The sequence below is a fragment of the Plasmodium yoelii genome (genome assembly GCF_900002385.2).
Source record: "Plasmodium yoelii strain 17X genome assembly, chromosome: 10".
In the NCBI taxonomy this organism is placed as follows: Eukaryota; Apicomplexa; class Aconoidasida; order Haemosporida; family Plasmodiidae; genus Plasmodium; species Plasmodium yoelii.
This window is the reverse complement of record NC_036182.2, coordinates 1188073-1206119: the sequence shown is the minus strand read 5'-3', so window position 1 is coordinate 1206119 and position 18047 is coordinate 1188073. Positions and strand designations below refer to the sequence as shown.

At 21.5% G+C, this 18047-nt stretch overlaps 4 protein-coding genes across 4 annotated transcripts; 1 reads left to right on the top strand and 3 right to left on the bottom strand.

The window, feature by feature from the left end:
* Positions 1 to 456: 456 nt before the first annotated feature.
* On the bottom strand, positions 457 to 8838 carry PY17X_1028500 (conserved Plasmodium protein, unknown function; the record flags this gene model as incomplete). Its single annotated transcript, XM_022956298.1, has 1 exon — positions 457 to 8838. One exon carries the CDS (start codon positions 8836 to 8838, stop codon positions 457 to 459), a length of 8382 nt encoding a protein of 2793 aa, XP_022813358.1.
* A 2399-nt stretch (positions 8839 to 11237) lies between these two features.
* Positions 11238 to 12228, bottom strand: PY17X_1028400 (conserved protein, unknown function; the record flags this gene model as incomplete). The annotated part of the gene is made up of 5 exons (XM_022956297.1): positions 11238 to 11286; positions 11405 to 11493; positions 11648 to 11720; positions 11826 to 11974; positions 12157 to 12228. 5 exons carry the CDS (start codon positions 12226 to 12228, stop codon positions 11238 to 11240), a joined length of 432 nt encoding a protein of 143 aa, XP_022813357.1.
* Positions 12229 to 12985: 757 nt separating this feature from the next.
* On the top strand, positions 12986 to 14920 carry PY17X_1028300 (lysine--tRNA ligase, putative; the record flags this gene model as incomplete). Its single annotated transcript, XM_721053.1, has 1 exon — positions 12986 to 14920. One exon carries the CDS (start codon positions 12986 to 12988, stop codon positions 14918 to 14920), a length of 1935 nt encoding a protein of 644 aa, XP_726146.1.
* A 690-nt stretch (positions 14921 to 15610) lies between these two features.
* PY17X_1028200 (prefoldin subunit 2, putative) lies at positions 15611 to 16473 on the bottom strand (the record flags this gene model as incomplete). The annotated part of the gene is made up of 4 exons (XM_022956296.1): positions 15611 to 15659; positions 15814 to 15887; positions 16034 to 16157; positions 16334 to 16473. The coding sequence occupies 4 exons, from the start codon at positions 16471 to 16473 to the stop codon at positions 15611 to 15613; spliced, it is 387 nt and encodes a 128-aa protein (XP_022813356.1).
* Positions 16474 to 18047: the final 1574 nt, after the last annotated feature.

Below are 18047 nucleotides of genomic sequence, written 5' to 3'. Positions count from 1 at the left end.
TAAAAAATGGTAAAAATTAGTAAAAATTAGTAAAAATTGGTAAAAATTAGTAAAAAATAGTAAAAATGGTAAAAAATGGTAAAAAATGGTAAAAATTGTAAAAATTAGTAAAAATTAGTAAAAATTGGTAAAAATTAGTAAAAAATAGTAAAAATGGTAAAAAATGGTAAAAAATGGTAAAAATTGTAAAAAATGGTAAAAAATGGTAAAAATTAGTAAAAAATGGTAAAAATTGTAAAAATTAGTAAAAATTAGTAAAAATTGGTAAAAATTAGTAAAAAATAGTAAAAATGGTAAAAAATGGTAAAAAATGGTAAAAATTGTAAAAAATGGTAAAAATTGTAAAAATTAGTAAAAATTGGTAAAAATTAGTAAAAATTAGTAAAAAATGGTAAAAATTAGTAAAAAATGGTAAAAATTGGTAAAAATTGTAAAAATTATCATGCGCATGATGCTCTACAACATCTCGGTGATGTTGACGTTCCAGTTGAGCACATCACTTTGCAACATATATTTAATTTTTTCTCTTATTGGATTTAAAAACAGCTTTTTAAGACCATGAAAACTTATAAAATTGTTTATTTTATCATCTATAATATCGTCTCTTGTAAAGACAATATGTTCCCAAACATAATCATTGAATTGTATATTTAGTTTAAATGGTCCATTGGAATGATTTTTTTTTGGGAGAAGGGTATTCTCATTTGAAAGATCTACACTATTTTTATTACCAAAAAATGGTGAAATTTTTCTATCTTTGCTAAGATTAGTATCATTACTTAAAAATAAAATATCAGTAGGTATTTTATTGTTTAATGTTGTTTCTTTTTTACAACCATTCGTATTTACGTTTTTATTTTTTAATATAGATTTATGTACTTGTTTGGATTTTATTTTTTGTAGATCTTTAAAATTTAATTCTTGTTCAGACATGTAACATATTTGATCATCTTTATCGTATTCTCTAAGTTCGTACACATCGTTAAATTTTACACAATTTTTTTTACAACTGTTGTTTTTATTATCATCTTTTTTTTGTTCTTTGCTATTATAATCTATGATACCTTTTATTGGTATAGATGGAAATATTTCATCATTCGATTTCTTTGTTCCAAAATATTTTTTCATATCATTAATATTTTCTTTTTTTTCGTTATGGTTAAAAAAACTAAAACGAGATGATGTTGTATTCATATTTCCTTCAATATTATTTACAAAAGTATCAACTTCTTTTTTTTTTTTAAGTTGCAATAATGAATTTTTTGCTGGAAAAACTTTACTTTCATAGTTATCTGTGTTTAAATTCATAAATGAATAATTTCTTTCAGTTTTTTCATCTATATTCTCTGAATTTATTCTAACAGAATTATTATCTTGTGTTGTTTTATAATCAAACAAATTTGCATGATGATATATATTTTTTTTTTTTTCATTACCATCAATACTCTTATATAATATATTATTTAAATCTTCATTTTTATTACTATTGTTTCGATTATTTGTATCAATATTAATATTTGTTGAATTGCCCATAAATTTACGAGTACTATTTTGTAGTTTTTCATAAACATTTCCATATCCATATTTTTGTTGTATGTTTCCTAAATTTTTATTAACTAAATTTCCATTAAATTGTATATTAGGATAGTTTAAAATATTTTTAATATCAGGGTTAAATTCCCTTAACATATTTGGGTTCAATACAGGTACATTTTTAGTCATATTATTTTTATCATCTCTACTAATCTTGTTTTTTTCTAATTGTTCTTCACCATTAAATTTTTCATGTACTTGTCTTTTAATACCAGAATTAATTACTTCTTTGTTAACTTTAAATGGTATATATGAATTTGTCATATTTCCGTTATCTTTCCCTCTTTCATATAATGGAAAATATCCATATTTATTCAAATCGATTTTATTTTGAGGATAATTTTGAGGATAATTTTGAGGGTAATTTTGAGGATAATTTTGAGGGTAATTTTGAGGGTAATTTTGAGGGTAATTTTGAGGATAATTTTGAGGGTAATTTTGCATATATTGTTTTTTATTATCAAACATTTCATTACATACAATATTAGGTCTTAAGTTTGTTTTTCCGATTAAATTATTTTGGACATGTTTGTTATTAACTGCTTGGTTATATTTCATCAAATATTGATCCATATAAGATTTTTTAATATTTTCGTCATTTTGTAAATTAAAAGGAATTTGATTTCGATTATTTACATTGGGGTTCTGCATATATATATTATTATAATTTAAATTGTATGCATTTTCATAATTCGAAATATTTTGTTGATGTGGAAGTGTAAATTGTGGTCCACTTTTGTTATAATAATAATTCCTGTTGTTCATATTATTAATATTGGATTCGTTAGTTATATTTGTATTGATCATACAATTTTTTGGTCTATATATAGTATTGCCATTTCTCATATCTACATTGTTCATATAAATACCATTTTGGCTATTTATTAAATTATTATGATTCATAAATTTAGAACTATTATTTATCTCAGGATTTGTAATATTCTTTTTGTTTACATTAGTACATTTAAATGGTGCTTTATTATTAATCCAATATTTTGGCACAAATTTTGTTCCCATATTATTTTTAACTTGTCTATTAATTGGAATTTGAGAGTTGATGTACATATTGGGATTCTTCATGTATTTTATTTCCTGTTCATAATTTTTATAGTTATTATTATTAATATTCTCCTTAACATAGTTATTATTACTATTTCTTGATTTGTCTTTCATATTTAAATTATCATTATTTATCTTCATTATATTTCTGTCTCCATTTATATACATATATGGTAATCCCTTTTCAGTTTTCATTTGTTTTAAATTTATTAAATCATTATGATTTACCATATTTTGTGTAATTTTATCAGGTTGTATATTTATATGGTTTTTGCTGTTATTATTAATATCATATATTTTATAAGCACTATTATATTTAGAATTTTCATTACTCATAGATCCCACTTTTCTATAATTATTTTTTTTATATAATAAATCATCTGAATTATATATTTTCTCTCTTGTTTTTTCATTTGCCTGATTATTTTTATCTTTATTTGATTTTTCAGTTGGTGTACTTTGCTTGTTCATAAATGTTTTGTTGAAAAAATTTATAGCTGAATTAGTTTTACTCAATATATCGATTTTACCTGTTAAATTCAATCTATCACATACTTTTCTAAAATATGAAGCATATGTATTGTTGTTAGTATTAATGTCATCAGTTGATTTGTTTTCCTTTATTTCTTTTTTTGCACTATTTTCTGCAACCTTTTCTTGATCTATGTTTTTATAATTTGTTAAATTTTTATTTGCCCTATTAATTGGTGGGGTCATTGTTCCACCATTTGCTCTCATGTTTTTGATTGGACTTGAAAAAAGAGGATTTGTTTGTGGGCATTGACCATATTTATTTAATGGCATATCTAAAGGTGTTCTTATATATGTATTGTCTATTTCATTTATAAAAGAAGTGACATTATCTTTACCACTGTCTTGTTTCATTTTATTATTTTTATTCTCAAATTGTTCTCTGTTAATTTGATATTTGGTTGCATTATTATTATTATACATATTATTATTAATTAAATAATTTTTGATAGTATTATTTATTTCATTTTTAGATGTGGAGTTTACTTCAAAAATGGGTTCATCTGTATAAATATTTTCGTTGTTCTCGTTTATTTTCTTTTCCTTTTCTTTATTTTCTTCATCATATTCCATATTTGCACTACCTTGACTATCCAATCGGGTGTAGTAATCATCTATTTCTTCTTTTTCGTAATTCAATGGATTTAATAGTGATATATTTTCATTTTTGTTATCATTTAAATTTTGAGAAAATTCTGCACCGACATTATTATATGCACTATGGCTATTGTCAATTGATGGAAAATATGATGTAATTTTTCTTTCTTGCAATTTGTCTAAAAAAGCTTTATTTTTTATGGGTGAAATATTTATCCAATCTTGTTGTGGATGGACAATTTTAGTAAAATCATTTCCTAAAAAATAGTCCTCGTTATATTTGTTTTTTTTAACAATTTCGTCATCTTCGCTTGTATACATGTTTTCATTGTTTCCTATTTGACTATTTATTTGATTCTTAGGTGTATATATATCTTCATAAAACATTATGTTATCAGTGTTGTATTTATTTGCATTTTCATATTGTATCTTTACAATATCAGCTAATGCAGCGGCTTTATTTTGTGGAATTTTTGTGTCGTGTTCAATTCTTATTATTTGTAAACTACATTCTTTACCGTCCACCATTTTACATGTTTCATTTATATTATAATTAATTTTAACATATTCATTTTCTAAACAATTTTGAAAACTGTAGCAACCCAAATCTATATTGTTATCATCTTTATAGTTACTATTATCATCCTTTACAATAAATTGTTCATAATTTTTTGTTTCTATATTTTTAATATCATCTATGCAATTTTTATAAATGTTATTTTCAGATATCGCATCTTCATTGCTCGAGTTCAAATTATTTTTGAGGATATTATTTTGGGCTTGTTTGTCTAATCCGGATATATCAATTCCCTTTTCTAGCATATATTTTGATAAGCTGTTATCTGTATTATTATCTGTATTATTATCTGTATTATTATCTGTATTATTATCTGTATTATTATCTGTATTTTTTTTTGTAATGTTGTCTGTGCTGTTGCTTGTACTGTTGTTTATGTTGTTATTTTTGCTTTTTATTTGCTCAGCTTGATTATTTTTTATGGAAGAATTATTAAAAATCGTTTTTTTTAAGATTCCGATTTTTTCTTTAACACTTTCAGCGATAGAATTTGCGTTCTTTTTTCTTTCTTCTATTGTTTTTTTTACACCATTTTCTCCATTTTTTTTGTCTAATTTTTCTTCGTTATATTCTTTGTAAAGCATATCCTCCAAAATAGAAAGCTTTTTAATATTTGCATTGCAAGGAGTCTTAGCTATTTTAGTTGCGCATAAATTGTTAGAGACGTTGTTTGTTTTAAAATTGTTATTTGAATCGTTTCCATATTTAAAACCTTCTAAATTATTTTGGGCTTGTCTTTTATTAATGTTTTTAAAATCAAATAAAAGTTTTTCATATGTAGAATTATTTAAATAATCATCATTATTTATTAGATTGCATTTTTTGTTTTGCATAATTGAACTATCATTATCATCTTCATTTTTGTTTTGCTCAATAAATTCATTATGTTTCTCTGATATGTTAGAAATATTTATATTTTTTAAATTAATATCATTTTCTTCAAATGTATCTGATTCTACAGAACTATGAAAAATGTCGTTAGAAAGCATTTCCTCCTTTTTGTCATAATTGTCTTCTAAAATATAATTTTTTTTTTCATCAAAATTTCCATCCTTCTTTTTGTTGCATTTTAATCCAGTTTTTATGCTATAATTTGTTCCACTTTTTGAAGAGTAAATTTCTTTTCCCTTTACAACATATTTTGTCTTTATGGTGTTGTTCAGAATAGAGCTTATTGGTTGATCATCATTTGCAAAAGATACAGAAGACGATGTTTTTAACTTAAAATTTTCAATATTAAATTTATTTAGAAAAAAAGAAGCAGATGCACATAACAATATATTAGGTGAAACTGTAGAAAATGCATGTATAGTCATATTATAAAAAACATTTGTTTCTGCATTTAGTAAAATCATATTTGAAGATTTATAAACCTTTTCCTCTGTTGATTTAATAATTCCATCAATAATTTTAGTTGTTGTTAATTTATAATGTATATTTCTCTTTGATATTTTTTGGTATGTATATTTTAACAATTCTTCGTTATTTGTATCTACATTAATTTTAACATAAATATTTTTGCATTTATATGATACTACAACATCTAGGGGATATCTTTCTTTTTTTTTATTTTTATTTACATCTAATTTATTATTTATTATATTGTTATTTATATTTTTTTTTCTTTCAGTCTTATTAGTCCCATATTTACTTTCATTTAATTTTTCAGTGTATGATATTTTTTTCAGTTTAGTAGAAATTCGTTTTTTCGTATTTTCGTCTTCAGCTTCATTCTTCAATCCGTCTGTCATACTAATGCATGCATTTTTTTTCAAATTCGAAGATATGTTATTTTTTATTTCAAAACAACCAGTAGATAATTTTTTTTTATTTGATTCTATTTTTTGTGTCTGTATTGGGTTATATCTTTTAATTTCATTATTATCTTTCTTCATGTTTGAAACGTTGGGATAATATATTTGGGATTCATAAGAACTTGAACTATGACACAGCGAATCATTAGATTTATTAAGTTCTTTTTGGCTCTTATTTATTTTTTCATTTTCTTTTACATCTTCATTGCTAACATAATTAAATTTGTTTAATTCATTTCCTATTTGATTAAGTTTGTTTATAACTAAAGCCCCCTTGTTAAATAATATATTTTTCTTTTCTTCTTTTAATAATTTTGAATATTGATGTGAATCATTTTTTTCCTTCTCAATATAAGTTGCCATATTATTTTGTCTATTTATAGAAGGAAAATAATTTATTTTAACAACCTTATTATTTTGGCTATTAGTAATAGTACTATTTTTAATATTCTTTCGACAAACATTTATGCCATTTTTTGCATTTTTTTCATTGTTTATTTTAGTTCCTTTAATAAATTGTCTTTCATTTTTTCCTTGTCTATCTTTTTCTTCTCTTTCTTTATTTTTCATTTTATACATACTATCCATATAGCTATCACTTTCTATAGTATTATTATCTATCATTTTTAGAGCATCTGAAATGATAGAAATGTTTTTTTTTTCTGCATTTATATGTGCTCCTCTTAATTTTATATTAATATTTCCATTTTTGTAAAATCCAAATTTGTGATTGTCATTAGTACGTATATATTTTCCTGACAATCTGTCTTCATTACTTTTTAAAGACAATGGTATATTTTTTTTTTTTTCAAAAGTCATTACTTTTTTTAATTCACAACTTGGGGTAATTGGAATGGCCTTTTTAATTACTCTTAAATCTGTTTCTATCTTATTTGGTTTTTCATTTAAACGATTACCATTGTTTTTTAAATTAACACAAATTGATTCAGGATTATATTTAGAATCTTTGTTCATATTTTTTTTTATTTCTTCGTCTTTTTCTTTTTTAGAAATAATATTGTTAACAATTTCGTCGTTAATATATTTTTCATAAACAATATCATCACAAGTAATACTCTTATTTTTTATTTCAACAAATTTTATACTTTGAGATGAATACTCTTTTATTGGTTCTGTCTTATTTTCTATTTGTTCTCCTTTTAATGTATTGACATATTGATTTGTTTGATAAATTTGTTTTTTTTGTGCCACTAAAAAATTGGTATTATCTTCATCTTTACTATTATGTCTAACCAATGATATCGATTTTTTATATATTTTTTCTTTTAATTCATCTTTTTCATTATCTACATTTTTTCTAAGGATATATAAATTATTATCATTTATTTTTAACCCGTCTTCCTTTATAATTTCATCAAAATTATTACATTGTTCTATTACATTTACATTGTTCATAATTTTATTGTCTAAACTATTTATATCATTTTTTATAATCACATTATCATCATCTGAATAATTTTGAGAAGGATTACTTAATATAATTATTTCTTTCAACAAATTTGAGATATTAAAAGTATTTCTATAAATTGTATTTTTTCTTTTTTTTTTCTTCTTCTTCATATTACCATTGTTAATATCATTCTTGTTAATGTCACCATTTTTAGTGTTACTATTTTTATTTTTTTTTAGATGTTTTGACTTGTTTATATTTATAATATTTTTAAAAATTTTACCGCGGTTAATATTCTTTAATTTGTTAAAACTTCGCCTTTTATTTGACATACTAAATTTTGTTCCTTTATATATATTTTTTAGTTCATTTGAAAAAATTACATTATTTTTTTTGTCAAATTTTTCAGAAGAATTTAAAACTGCTACAACTACATCTTCTTTTAAATCTGTTGATTTTATTTCACATTTTTTGTTACATACACTACTATATAAATTTAATGAATTATTTAAATGCTTTTGTATTTGTATCTCATTTTTTTTATTGATATAATTTTCTTCATATTCATTTTTCTCTTCTTTTTCAATTCTACATTCAGTGCTTGCACTATCAGCATCGTTAGTTTTATCCTCATGAATAATTATATCATTTTCTTCACCTTTAATTGATTGAATAAATTTATTTTTAACATTTAAAAATGTATCATTTACAGAATCACAACTAGAATTATTTTCATCCATTTTTGAAGATTGATAAGATTCTTCAATAAATGGAATATCGTTAAAACTTTTATTTATTTTTATTTCTCTAACATAATATGAAATAGGTGTAGAACTATTTTTATCACTTTTTGAAATAATAATTTTTTCTTCTATATTTGTATGTCTATCTAGTTGGTTATTTTCTTCACCAGTTTTTAAAATATTACAATTGTCTGCCATATTACAATTGTCTACCATATTACAATTATCTACTATATCACAATTTTTTGTCTTAAGTTCGGTTCTAGTAATGTTACAATTATTTTCTACTATATTTTTATTTACATGGTTATAACTTCCACTATGTGGTTTTTTAAAGAATTCTTTACCACCTATCAACAAAATCTGTTTTTCTTGTTTTATTTTCGTCAAATCATTATTTATATCATTATATAATAATGTGCATTTTTTACTGTTATAAATTTGATCATTGGAATTACTAATTATTGGTGAATCAGGGTTATCCCCTTTTTTTCTAGGGCAATCATATAGCATATTGGAAATATATGTTTATTATTATGTTACCTTGATATTTGAATTTATTTTAAAAAAGTATAACAATTGACTTTTAGATGTCTATTGTATAATTTTAGAATGCCACTTTTCTTGAAATAAAAATTTATAATATTATTATTTCTAGAAAATAATTTTTAAGTTATTAAAAATTAATTAAAAAGAATATATGTTTAGAATAATACATACACACATATATATAGATATGCATGTACATTATTTATATACAAATTTGTATTCTTAATTTTAACAAATGTTGTTATATACAATATTGTCACTTTAATTTATTTAAGAATTATTATAAATGCCATTTTATAATGTTTTATATAAATAACAAAATGTATTTATACAATATTTATAATGTTTATATTTTTTTCACAAGTGTTAATAATGTAATAAATATAGTCAAGTAACATATATATATGTTTATATATATGTTTATATATATGCTTATATATATATGCTTATATTCATGTATAATATTGTTTTCCACATAAAATTTGTAATTTCTATGTGGTAGTTGTCTTTTTTTTGTTTTTAATTTGCTTTATGCCAAAAAAAATTATGTATATAATTTATAGACCTTACAAAATCGGTGTTGTTTTTTTCACTACAAAAAATAAATAGATTTTAACTCGTATAAAAAAATGTAATAAACATAAGGAAAAAGTGCGTAACTTATTACATATATTTATTGACACTATAAAATAAATTTTTTATATATGTATTATTAAATGAAACTTTTTCTATTTATATAATTTTTATTATATATATACTTTCCACTGAAAATGTATAGTATATAAACATTATTGTTTTATTTCGATAAATAATACATATAAGCATATATATAGGAATATACGTATATATTTATGCATGTAAGATATACTAATTAATTATTTTACTTATACAAAAAATATAGAAAAAAAAGTTAGTATGCTACGAAAACTATTAATATAAAAAGTTTACATAAGTAAATTATTTAAATCTCATGAATTCATGAAATAAAATAAATGAAAACAACATATCATATTTTATATTTATGATTGTCTAATCATTCTATTATTTTGAGATATTATATAGTGGTTAAATGTTCACATATATATATATGTGTCTATATACACACTCTTATATCGATTTCTTTATATTTGTAAAAGGGCTTAATTTTTCTTACAAATAATAATAAAAAAAAACAAGCATAAAAATATATATACTTTATTATGAAAGTAATAATAAATAAAAAAAAATATAAGTTCTTAGTGAAATAACTAAGGTACATGTCTTATAATGTAAGTAATGTTGTAAGCATGTGTAACTGTATAAATACAAATTTTTTAAGTTTAAATAAACATATAATATAAATATTATTTGTTATTTTTATAAATAAAGTAATAATTTATTAACAGTTGTATTAAATTATACAAAAAATATTACAAATTAATGTTTTATATAGATATTATATTTTTTTTAATGTTGTATGTTTCGATAAATTTATATATTGGAATAAGATTTAATCTTGTAATTATTTTCGTTACAATAATTATTATAATTTATTAAAATTAATTTACTATTATATTTTTTTAAAATAAAATAAATAAAAAATTAATTATGCTTTTTAATTTTTATTTATAAAAAATGAGGTTATATTAAATGTAGAATTAAAATGGATGGTAGTAGAAGAATATCATATATTAGGGCTGATATAGTCTCATCATTTGTCTTTTGTTTTTCACTTAAGCCTGTGCATTTATGTGCATATAAGAAATAAAATGAAACACACACCAGAAAAAAAATATGAATATAACAAACAAAAGAAACTTAAATGATTAAAACAAAGTACTTTTTATTTTTGTATTATTAAATATTTTTCCTAAAATTTAAAATAAATTCTAAACGTTCATGCAACCTCGGTTCATCATAGAACTTATATACCCTTCTTTAGAAATTTTAGATGAATAAAATATTACACATACATATGTAGAGAAGTGCATGTACTGAATTCGGATATGAAACTAATTAGAAAGAAACAATTAAGATAACAAAACGGTCCGTCAAAAAAATATATAGAATAAAATAAGGAAGTTAATACAACAAGCAAATATATAGAAGGTGTGAATTTATCAAGGATACAGTGAAATTTTTTATAGAAACAATATGTTAACTTATTTTACAAAATAAGTTACTCAAAAAAAAAATTAAAATAAAATCTTAATAACCTACAAAACAATAACAATAGATAGAATAATTATGCACATAATTTAATGTACTTATTTAAAAAGTGAATAAATAAATATATTCATATAGACCACTCAATAAGTTTGTGTATATTTGTGTGCTTTGAATGTCCTGCATATATATTTTTTGGCTATTCATAAAATGGTTCATTATATTTTATCTTTGTATGTTCTTAAATGTTTTGATCGTTGTAACTTTCTGAAATGTTTAGAGAAACAAACGAACAAATGAATAGAAATTTATCATACGAATACTTAATACATATATATATGCATGTGTGCATTGTAAAATTTAAATTTTATTTTTAGTATATTACTTATCTTTCACTTTAATTAATTGAATTTTATTCCACAAAATATCTTCTAGCCTATTTTGTTCCTCTATTATCCTTCTTTTATTTTCTTCCTTTAAATAGAACAAAAATTATACACATTTTTTTTTTTTTTTTTTTTTTTTTTAAATAATAATTTTTTATTTGAAAGAAACAATGAGTAATACTTTCAAAAAAATAAAATAGTTAAATAAATATACACACATTTATATGTATATATTTTATTACGCTTTCTTTTTGATAGTTTTCCAAATCAGTGTAGCTTTCTAATGCCATAAGTAGATCCTTATGTCCATATGATCTTGTTAAAAAAAATCATTTCATTTTTTATATTAATTTTAAAATGTATAAAAAGGAAATATAAATAAAAAAATACAATGATGTATATTTTTTATATTATTATTACGGAATGTTATAATGAATAGTAACGGGAATTGGCTCTGATGCTTGCCAATTTTGTTGAAAATCTAAAGGGTACAATAAAGAATTGCTAGGCAAAAAATTCATAAAATTGCCTTCTTCCTTTTCCAACCTATTACTTGAAACACCATATAGCTGGTATATTATTGAAAAAAAAAAAAAAAATAAGTAAAATATTTATTGCATATATAATATTACACATATCATGTAGACATAATAAAATGATGTAATTCTTTGTGAAATTCATGCTACTAAATTAAATTAATTAAATATATGAACACACATGGTCGTATATATTTATGCATAAAATGAAACACCTTTTGCATCACAACTACGAGGAAAACTAAAAAACAGTTATATACGATTTTCATTATTTTAACAATGTACATATATAATACAGAAAAGTTTCATGTATAATTGTAGTATTAAATATATGGAGAAAATTAGCGAAAAAAATATTATATATATATATATATATATATATATATATATATATATATATATATTTATGTTCCTTTTAGATCTATACAATAGATATATACCTTTTTTATGTCTGGCGTTAGGCCAATGATTTAATATAAGATTCCGTATTTTCCTATTTCTATTATTTTAATGTATATACATTTAAATAAATTTATTTTTCTAATATAACTGGATATATAAATATGGTTAATTTTGCCATATTTATTTTTATATGCATATAAATGTGCTTATACTATATAGTATGTATATAAACGGATTACAAATGTAGCATACACTAAGTATGGAGGTAAATAAATTTAATTAAAATGGTAAAATAAAATGGTAAAATAAAATGATAAAATAAAATGGTAAAATAAAATGGTAAAATAAAATGATAAAATAAAATGGTAAAATAAAATATTGCAAAATAAAGGTAACTATAGCAAAAATAAGAGAGATCAACAAATGAGAAACTGCAAGTAACAAAATATGTAAGTTACTTGACCAAAGTAAAAAAATAATTTGTAACGAAAAATATTCAATGGAAATAATTTTATACAGAAAATAATATATAGCTGTTAATCTGAGAAAAGAAAAAAAAAGTTTATAAAATAAATTAACGAGTAATAAAAATATCACAATGGCCATAAAAAGAGAAAAACAAACATTTGAAAGAAAAAGAAAATGCAAAAAAGAAACAAGTTTCTAGCAATATTGTTAATATCACTCTTTTCAGGTCTGTGTAAATATGTAATATGTTTTAAATATAAAAGTAATGGATTATTGAAAGAACAATATTATATGCCACAACGAAAAAATAATATATATAAAATCAGCAAAAAGGAAAAACCTTTTATTTTATACAATTATGGAAAAGAATATTTTGAAAGAATAAAAAAGCTAAATGTTCTTTCTCGAAATTTGAATATTGATTCATACCCATCAACATTTATTAAAAGAACTATAAAAATTGATAAATTAAAAAAAAAATACGAACATTTAAAAAATGGAGAACATTATATTGATCAAGTCTATGTTGTTTATGGGCGAGTAATGGCCAAACGAAATAATGGAATGTTTTTAAATATACAAGATGATGTAGGAATGATACAAATATATTTAGATAACAATATTATGCTAAATCAAACTAATATATCAACCCAAGATAAGAACCTTTTAAATAACCCTAAACAGAACCAAATGGAAAAATCATATTGTGAAGAAAATTTACAGAATTATTTAGACCAATCTGACGATAGTAAAAGTAATGAAAATCCACATAATGAAGAATTGGATGAATACAAAAATACCCAAGAAATATCTGCTAGAAAAATTATAGAAGTTGGAGATTTCGTAGCAGTAAAGGGATATATAAGAAAATCATTAAGAGGGGAACTGACATTACATACAAAAAATATATATATATTAACAAAAGCTTTATTACCTTTACCTGATAAGCATAAAGGAATGAAAGATATTGAATATAAATATCGAAAAAGATATCTTGACTTTTTAACAAATAATGAACAAAAAGAAAAAATTATAACACGATTTAATATAATTCAAGAAGTAAGACGATTTTTATTAAAAAAAAAATACCTAGAAGTTGACACACCAATGTTACAATTAGTAGCAGGTGGAGCATCAGCTAAACCATTTGAAACACATTTAAAATCTTTAGATTTAGTTTTATATTTGCGAATAGCTCCTGAGTTGTTTTTGAAAAAATTAATTATAAGTGGCATATCAGAAAAAATATTTGAATTAAGTAAATGCTTTCGTAATGAAGGTTTAAGTACTATACACAACCCTGAATTTACCATGCTCGAAATTTATAAATCTTATGCTAATTATAAATATATGATGAAATTTACAAAGAAATTAATAAAAAATGTTGCCAAAAAATTTTCCATATCATCACCATATAGTTCTATTCTTCAAAATAAATGGGAAAAAAAATCATTTATTAAAATTATAAAGGAATATACTTCAATAAATTTTCTTAAACTTTCTTTTGATCAAGCTTATGAAAAAGCGAAAGATTTAAATATCACATTTGATCAAGAAAAAAGTGCATTAAATTGGGGATTAGTAGTTGAAGAAGTTTTTAAAAAAAAAATCGAACCATTTTTACCTAACCATCCTATACATATTTATCATTTACCTTCTGAAACATCACCTTTATCAAAAACCTTAAATAAAAATAAAAAATTATCAGAAAGATTTGAAACTTATATAGGGAAAATGGAAATAGCTAATGGATACTCAGAAGAAGCTAACACTTTAATTCAGGAAAAAAAATTCTGGTTACAACGTTATTTAAAAAATAAAAATTGCAATAAACAAAAAAGTAATTTCATTTCAAATAAGGATAATTATCAAAATGAAACAAATGATGAAAATAATCCTTCTAAAGATATTGATATTAAAAAAAAATATATATTCAAGCATACAAAAAATGAAAATCACGAAATTGATTATGATTACATAACAGCCTTAGCTCATGGTTTACCTCCAACTGGGGGATTGGGCATAGGAATTGATCGACTATGTATGTTGCTCACTAACTCTAGTTCCATAAAAAATATTTTGCCATTTCCTATAATAAAACCTAATTGACGAAAGCCAAAAAAATAACCAAAATAAGTGTATAATTTTTTAGTATAACTATATTATATATGCATCTCATGACTATTATGTCAAATCACGCAAAAATGATGTGATAGTTGCAGAAGTTTGACTAACTTTTTTTGTTGGCAAATATATATACATATTTATGTGTGTACCACCTTTATGTGCAATACACATAAGGGAATAAAATAAAAAATCCAAAATATGCTTACTGATTTTTTTGAATACAATCAGTAGTAGTTAGTAGAATCACCTAATATATTATCTTTTTTTTGTTATATCAATTATTACATTCTAAATGTGTAATAATTATTGTGTGCATAAGCTCATAAGAAAGCTTGATGCATACCCAACAAAGTGTTTGTTAATTATATATATCCTATTTTCTTTTAGTAACGAAACACTGTTTTTTATTTTTGATATTTAACTTATGTTATTCTTATAAATATGTAAAATTGTGAAAAAAAATTAATTAAAAATGTAATTTAGTAGAAAATTTATATATATAACTCACATTAATAAAAAAAATAAATTCCATATTAATGTGATAGCCAATAAAACAAATAAAAATAAAATTGGACAAAAATAAAACAAGTATGAATATAGTAATGATTGTTTCCATCAAAATATCATACTATCAAGTTCTTTTTTTTTATCGGTAAATATTCCACTATTATTTTATGATTTATTTGTAATTAAACTATTTGAGGGATTAACTGACTTCGCACTAAAAAATGAATTATATTTTTTTAAAGATATTATTAGCATGCTTATATAGTTTTATCATCAGGAAAATATATATAACCATGAAAATATAATATGTAATAAAATTTTTATCATAAAGCTTGTTATGGAAAAAAATATATATATGCACAAATTACTTTTTCACAAATTGTGAAACTTCGATATTTTTTTCGTCTAGTTTTTTTTGGCATTCTGCTATTATTTGTTCGACCTGTTAATTTTGTTATAGAAAATGATATATATAATACATTCATTGTATAGTAAATAAAATAAGATATATGATTTATGTAAATATATTTTTAGCTAAAAATGGTAAACACATATGCAATTATTTTATTTATATCAATATTGATGTACCTTATTTTTATGATCTATCAAAGCTGGTTTAATTTCACCAACAGTCCTTTCAACTAAGATATCTCCAACCATCCTATAGCATCGCCTATCTGATGGAACATTTTCTAAAGCTTCCAATACTAACCTTTAATATTAATAAAAAAAGAAGATATTAGAAACAAATATAGTAACAATATCGATCGAATATATAGTTAATGATAAAAAGTAAATTAACACTTCATTTTAAGTCAAACTTAAATTTTTAAATTATAATAAAAAACGAAATAAATAAGTGTATCCATATATTTTTTTTTATGATACTTGTGCTCTACGACATCTTGATATAATTCCTCAATCTTGGAAACTAATTGTACTCTATCTTTTTCAACTTGCTCATATGTTAATTTAGATTCTGTTAGCTCATTTGGTTTTGGAATTGCAGTGATACTATTATTTTCCATTTTATTAAACTTTAGTAAAAAAAATATACTATATATAATAGTATAACTCAATAAGTAATATTAACAAAGGTTCTATAAATATTTATTTATATTTCCATATAAATTTATACATAGAATTATGTAAGTTCAAGAAAAATTAAGTAATCAGAGAAATATTATCACCATTACTACTTTTATTAATATTGTTATAGTAATTATATATAGTTCCTGATATACTACTTAATCAAAACATGAAAAAAAAATACAAATATTTATTCGATTGCTAATTTGCTTCGGAAAAAATAAAGCAATAAATAAACAATTAATTAAATGTAAATTTTAATGCAAATTTTAATGCAAATTTAAATGCAATATATACAAAAAATAGGAACCTTGTGTACGCATTTTCTTGGCTGCCTTTATATCAATTTATAAAAGTCTAAATAATTTGTTTAAAATTTTATTTTTATTTAAATATATTTTTTTATTTCGATCGTTTACCCACATTTATAAAACATCAATACTCTGAAAGGTGTATACAATCATGAAAAATAATATATAAAAAATATATTTTATACACTTTTTTTAAACTATCAGATTATTCAACTGAGGCATTATTATGGTTAATTTTTATATTTTAATTTATATTTGTATTGAATTTTACACTTTAACAGATATGTACATGGTACGGAAAATAAACTTATATATCCTTATTCTTAATTTTATTTTTAAGATGATACTTTGATAAACCTTCATCATATAGCGCTATTATTGTTGGTAATGAAAAACAACCGTTTTGTTTTATCACAATACTAGCTTTATTATTACATATAATGGATTTACTACTGATCATGATATCGAATGTTTGATTTGTTTCATATTTTTAAACCGTATTTAAAAAAAAAAAAATAAAAAACTATAAAATTAATTATCAAAACATTATTATGAAAACACCAAGGTAATAATTTTAATGAATAGAATGAACCTATATTCATATTTCGAACCATATATAAGATTATAATAGTATGTTTACCATTTATGCAAAACAGCTATGTATTCTTTCATTACATGTATATGACATATTACAATATGACTTTTATTGTGCATGAATTTCATTTAAAGTAACCCATTAAATATGACCTTATATTAACAAAATTAAGACAAATAAAACAATATATGTTTTTTAGTGTATATATATAACGAAATTAAGCCATTATATAATTTTTTTTATCCATATAATATTTATTTTAAATAAAAAAAACATATGAATATTGTTTTGTGTATATATATTTTCCCTTTTTTGTAATAACTATCTGCAACATTCCCAAATAAATAAAACTCACATTTAAAAATGATCACGATTATAAAATTTTGATGAAAATGTGAAGAGAGAGACATAAACAATTTTATCCCCTTCAAATGTATTTTTCTTTTATAATATAATTCTTATGGTTAATACAATAATTAGCTAGCTAAAATATATAGTAGCTATAAAAAAATGAAATGTTATTTAAAAACATTATGTCTAATTAATATTTATCATTTTAAGAACATTTTTGTTCTGATTTGTTAATAATATTTTTTTTTTTTCATCA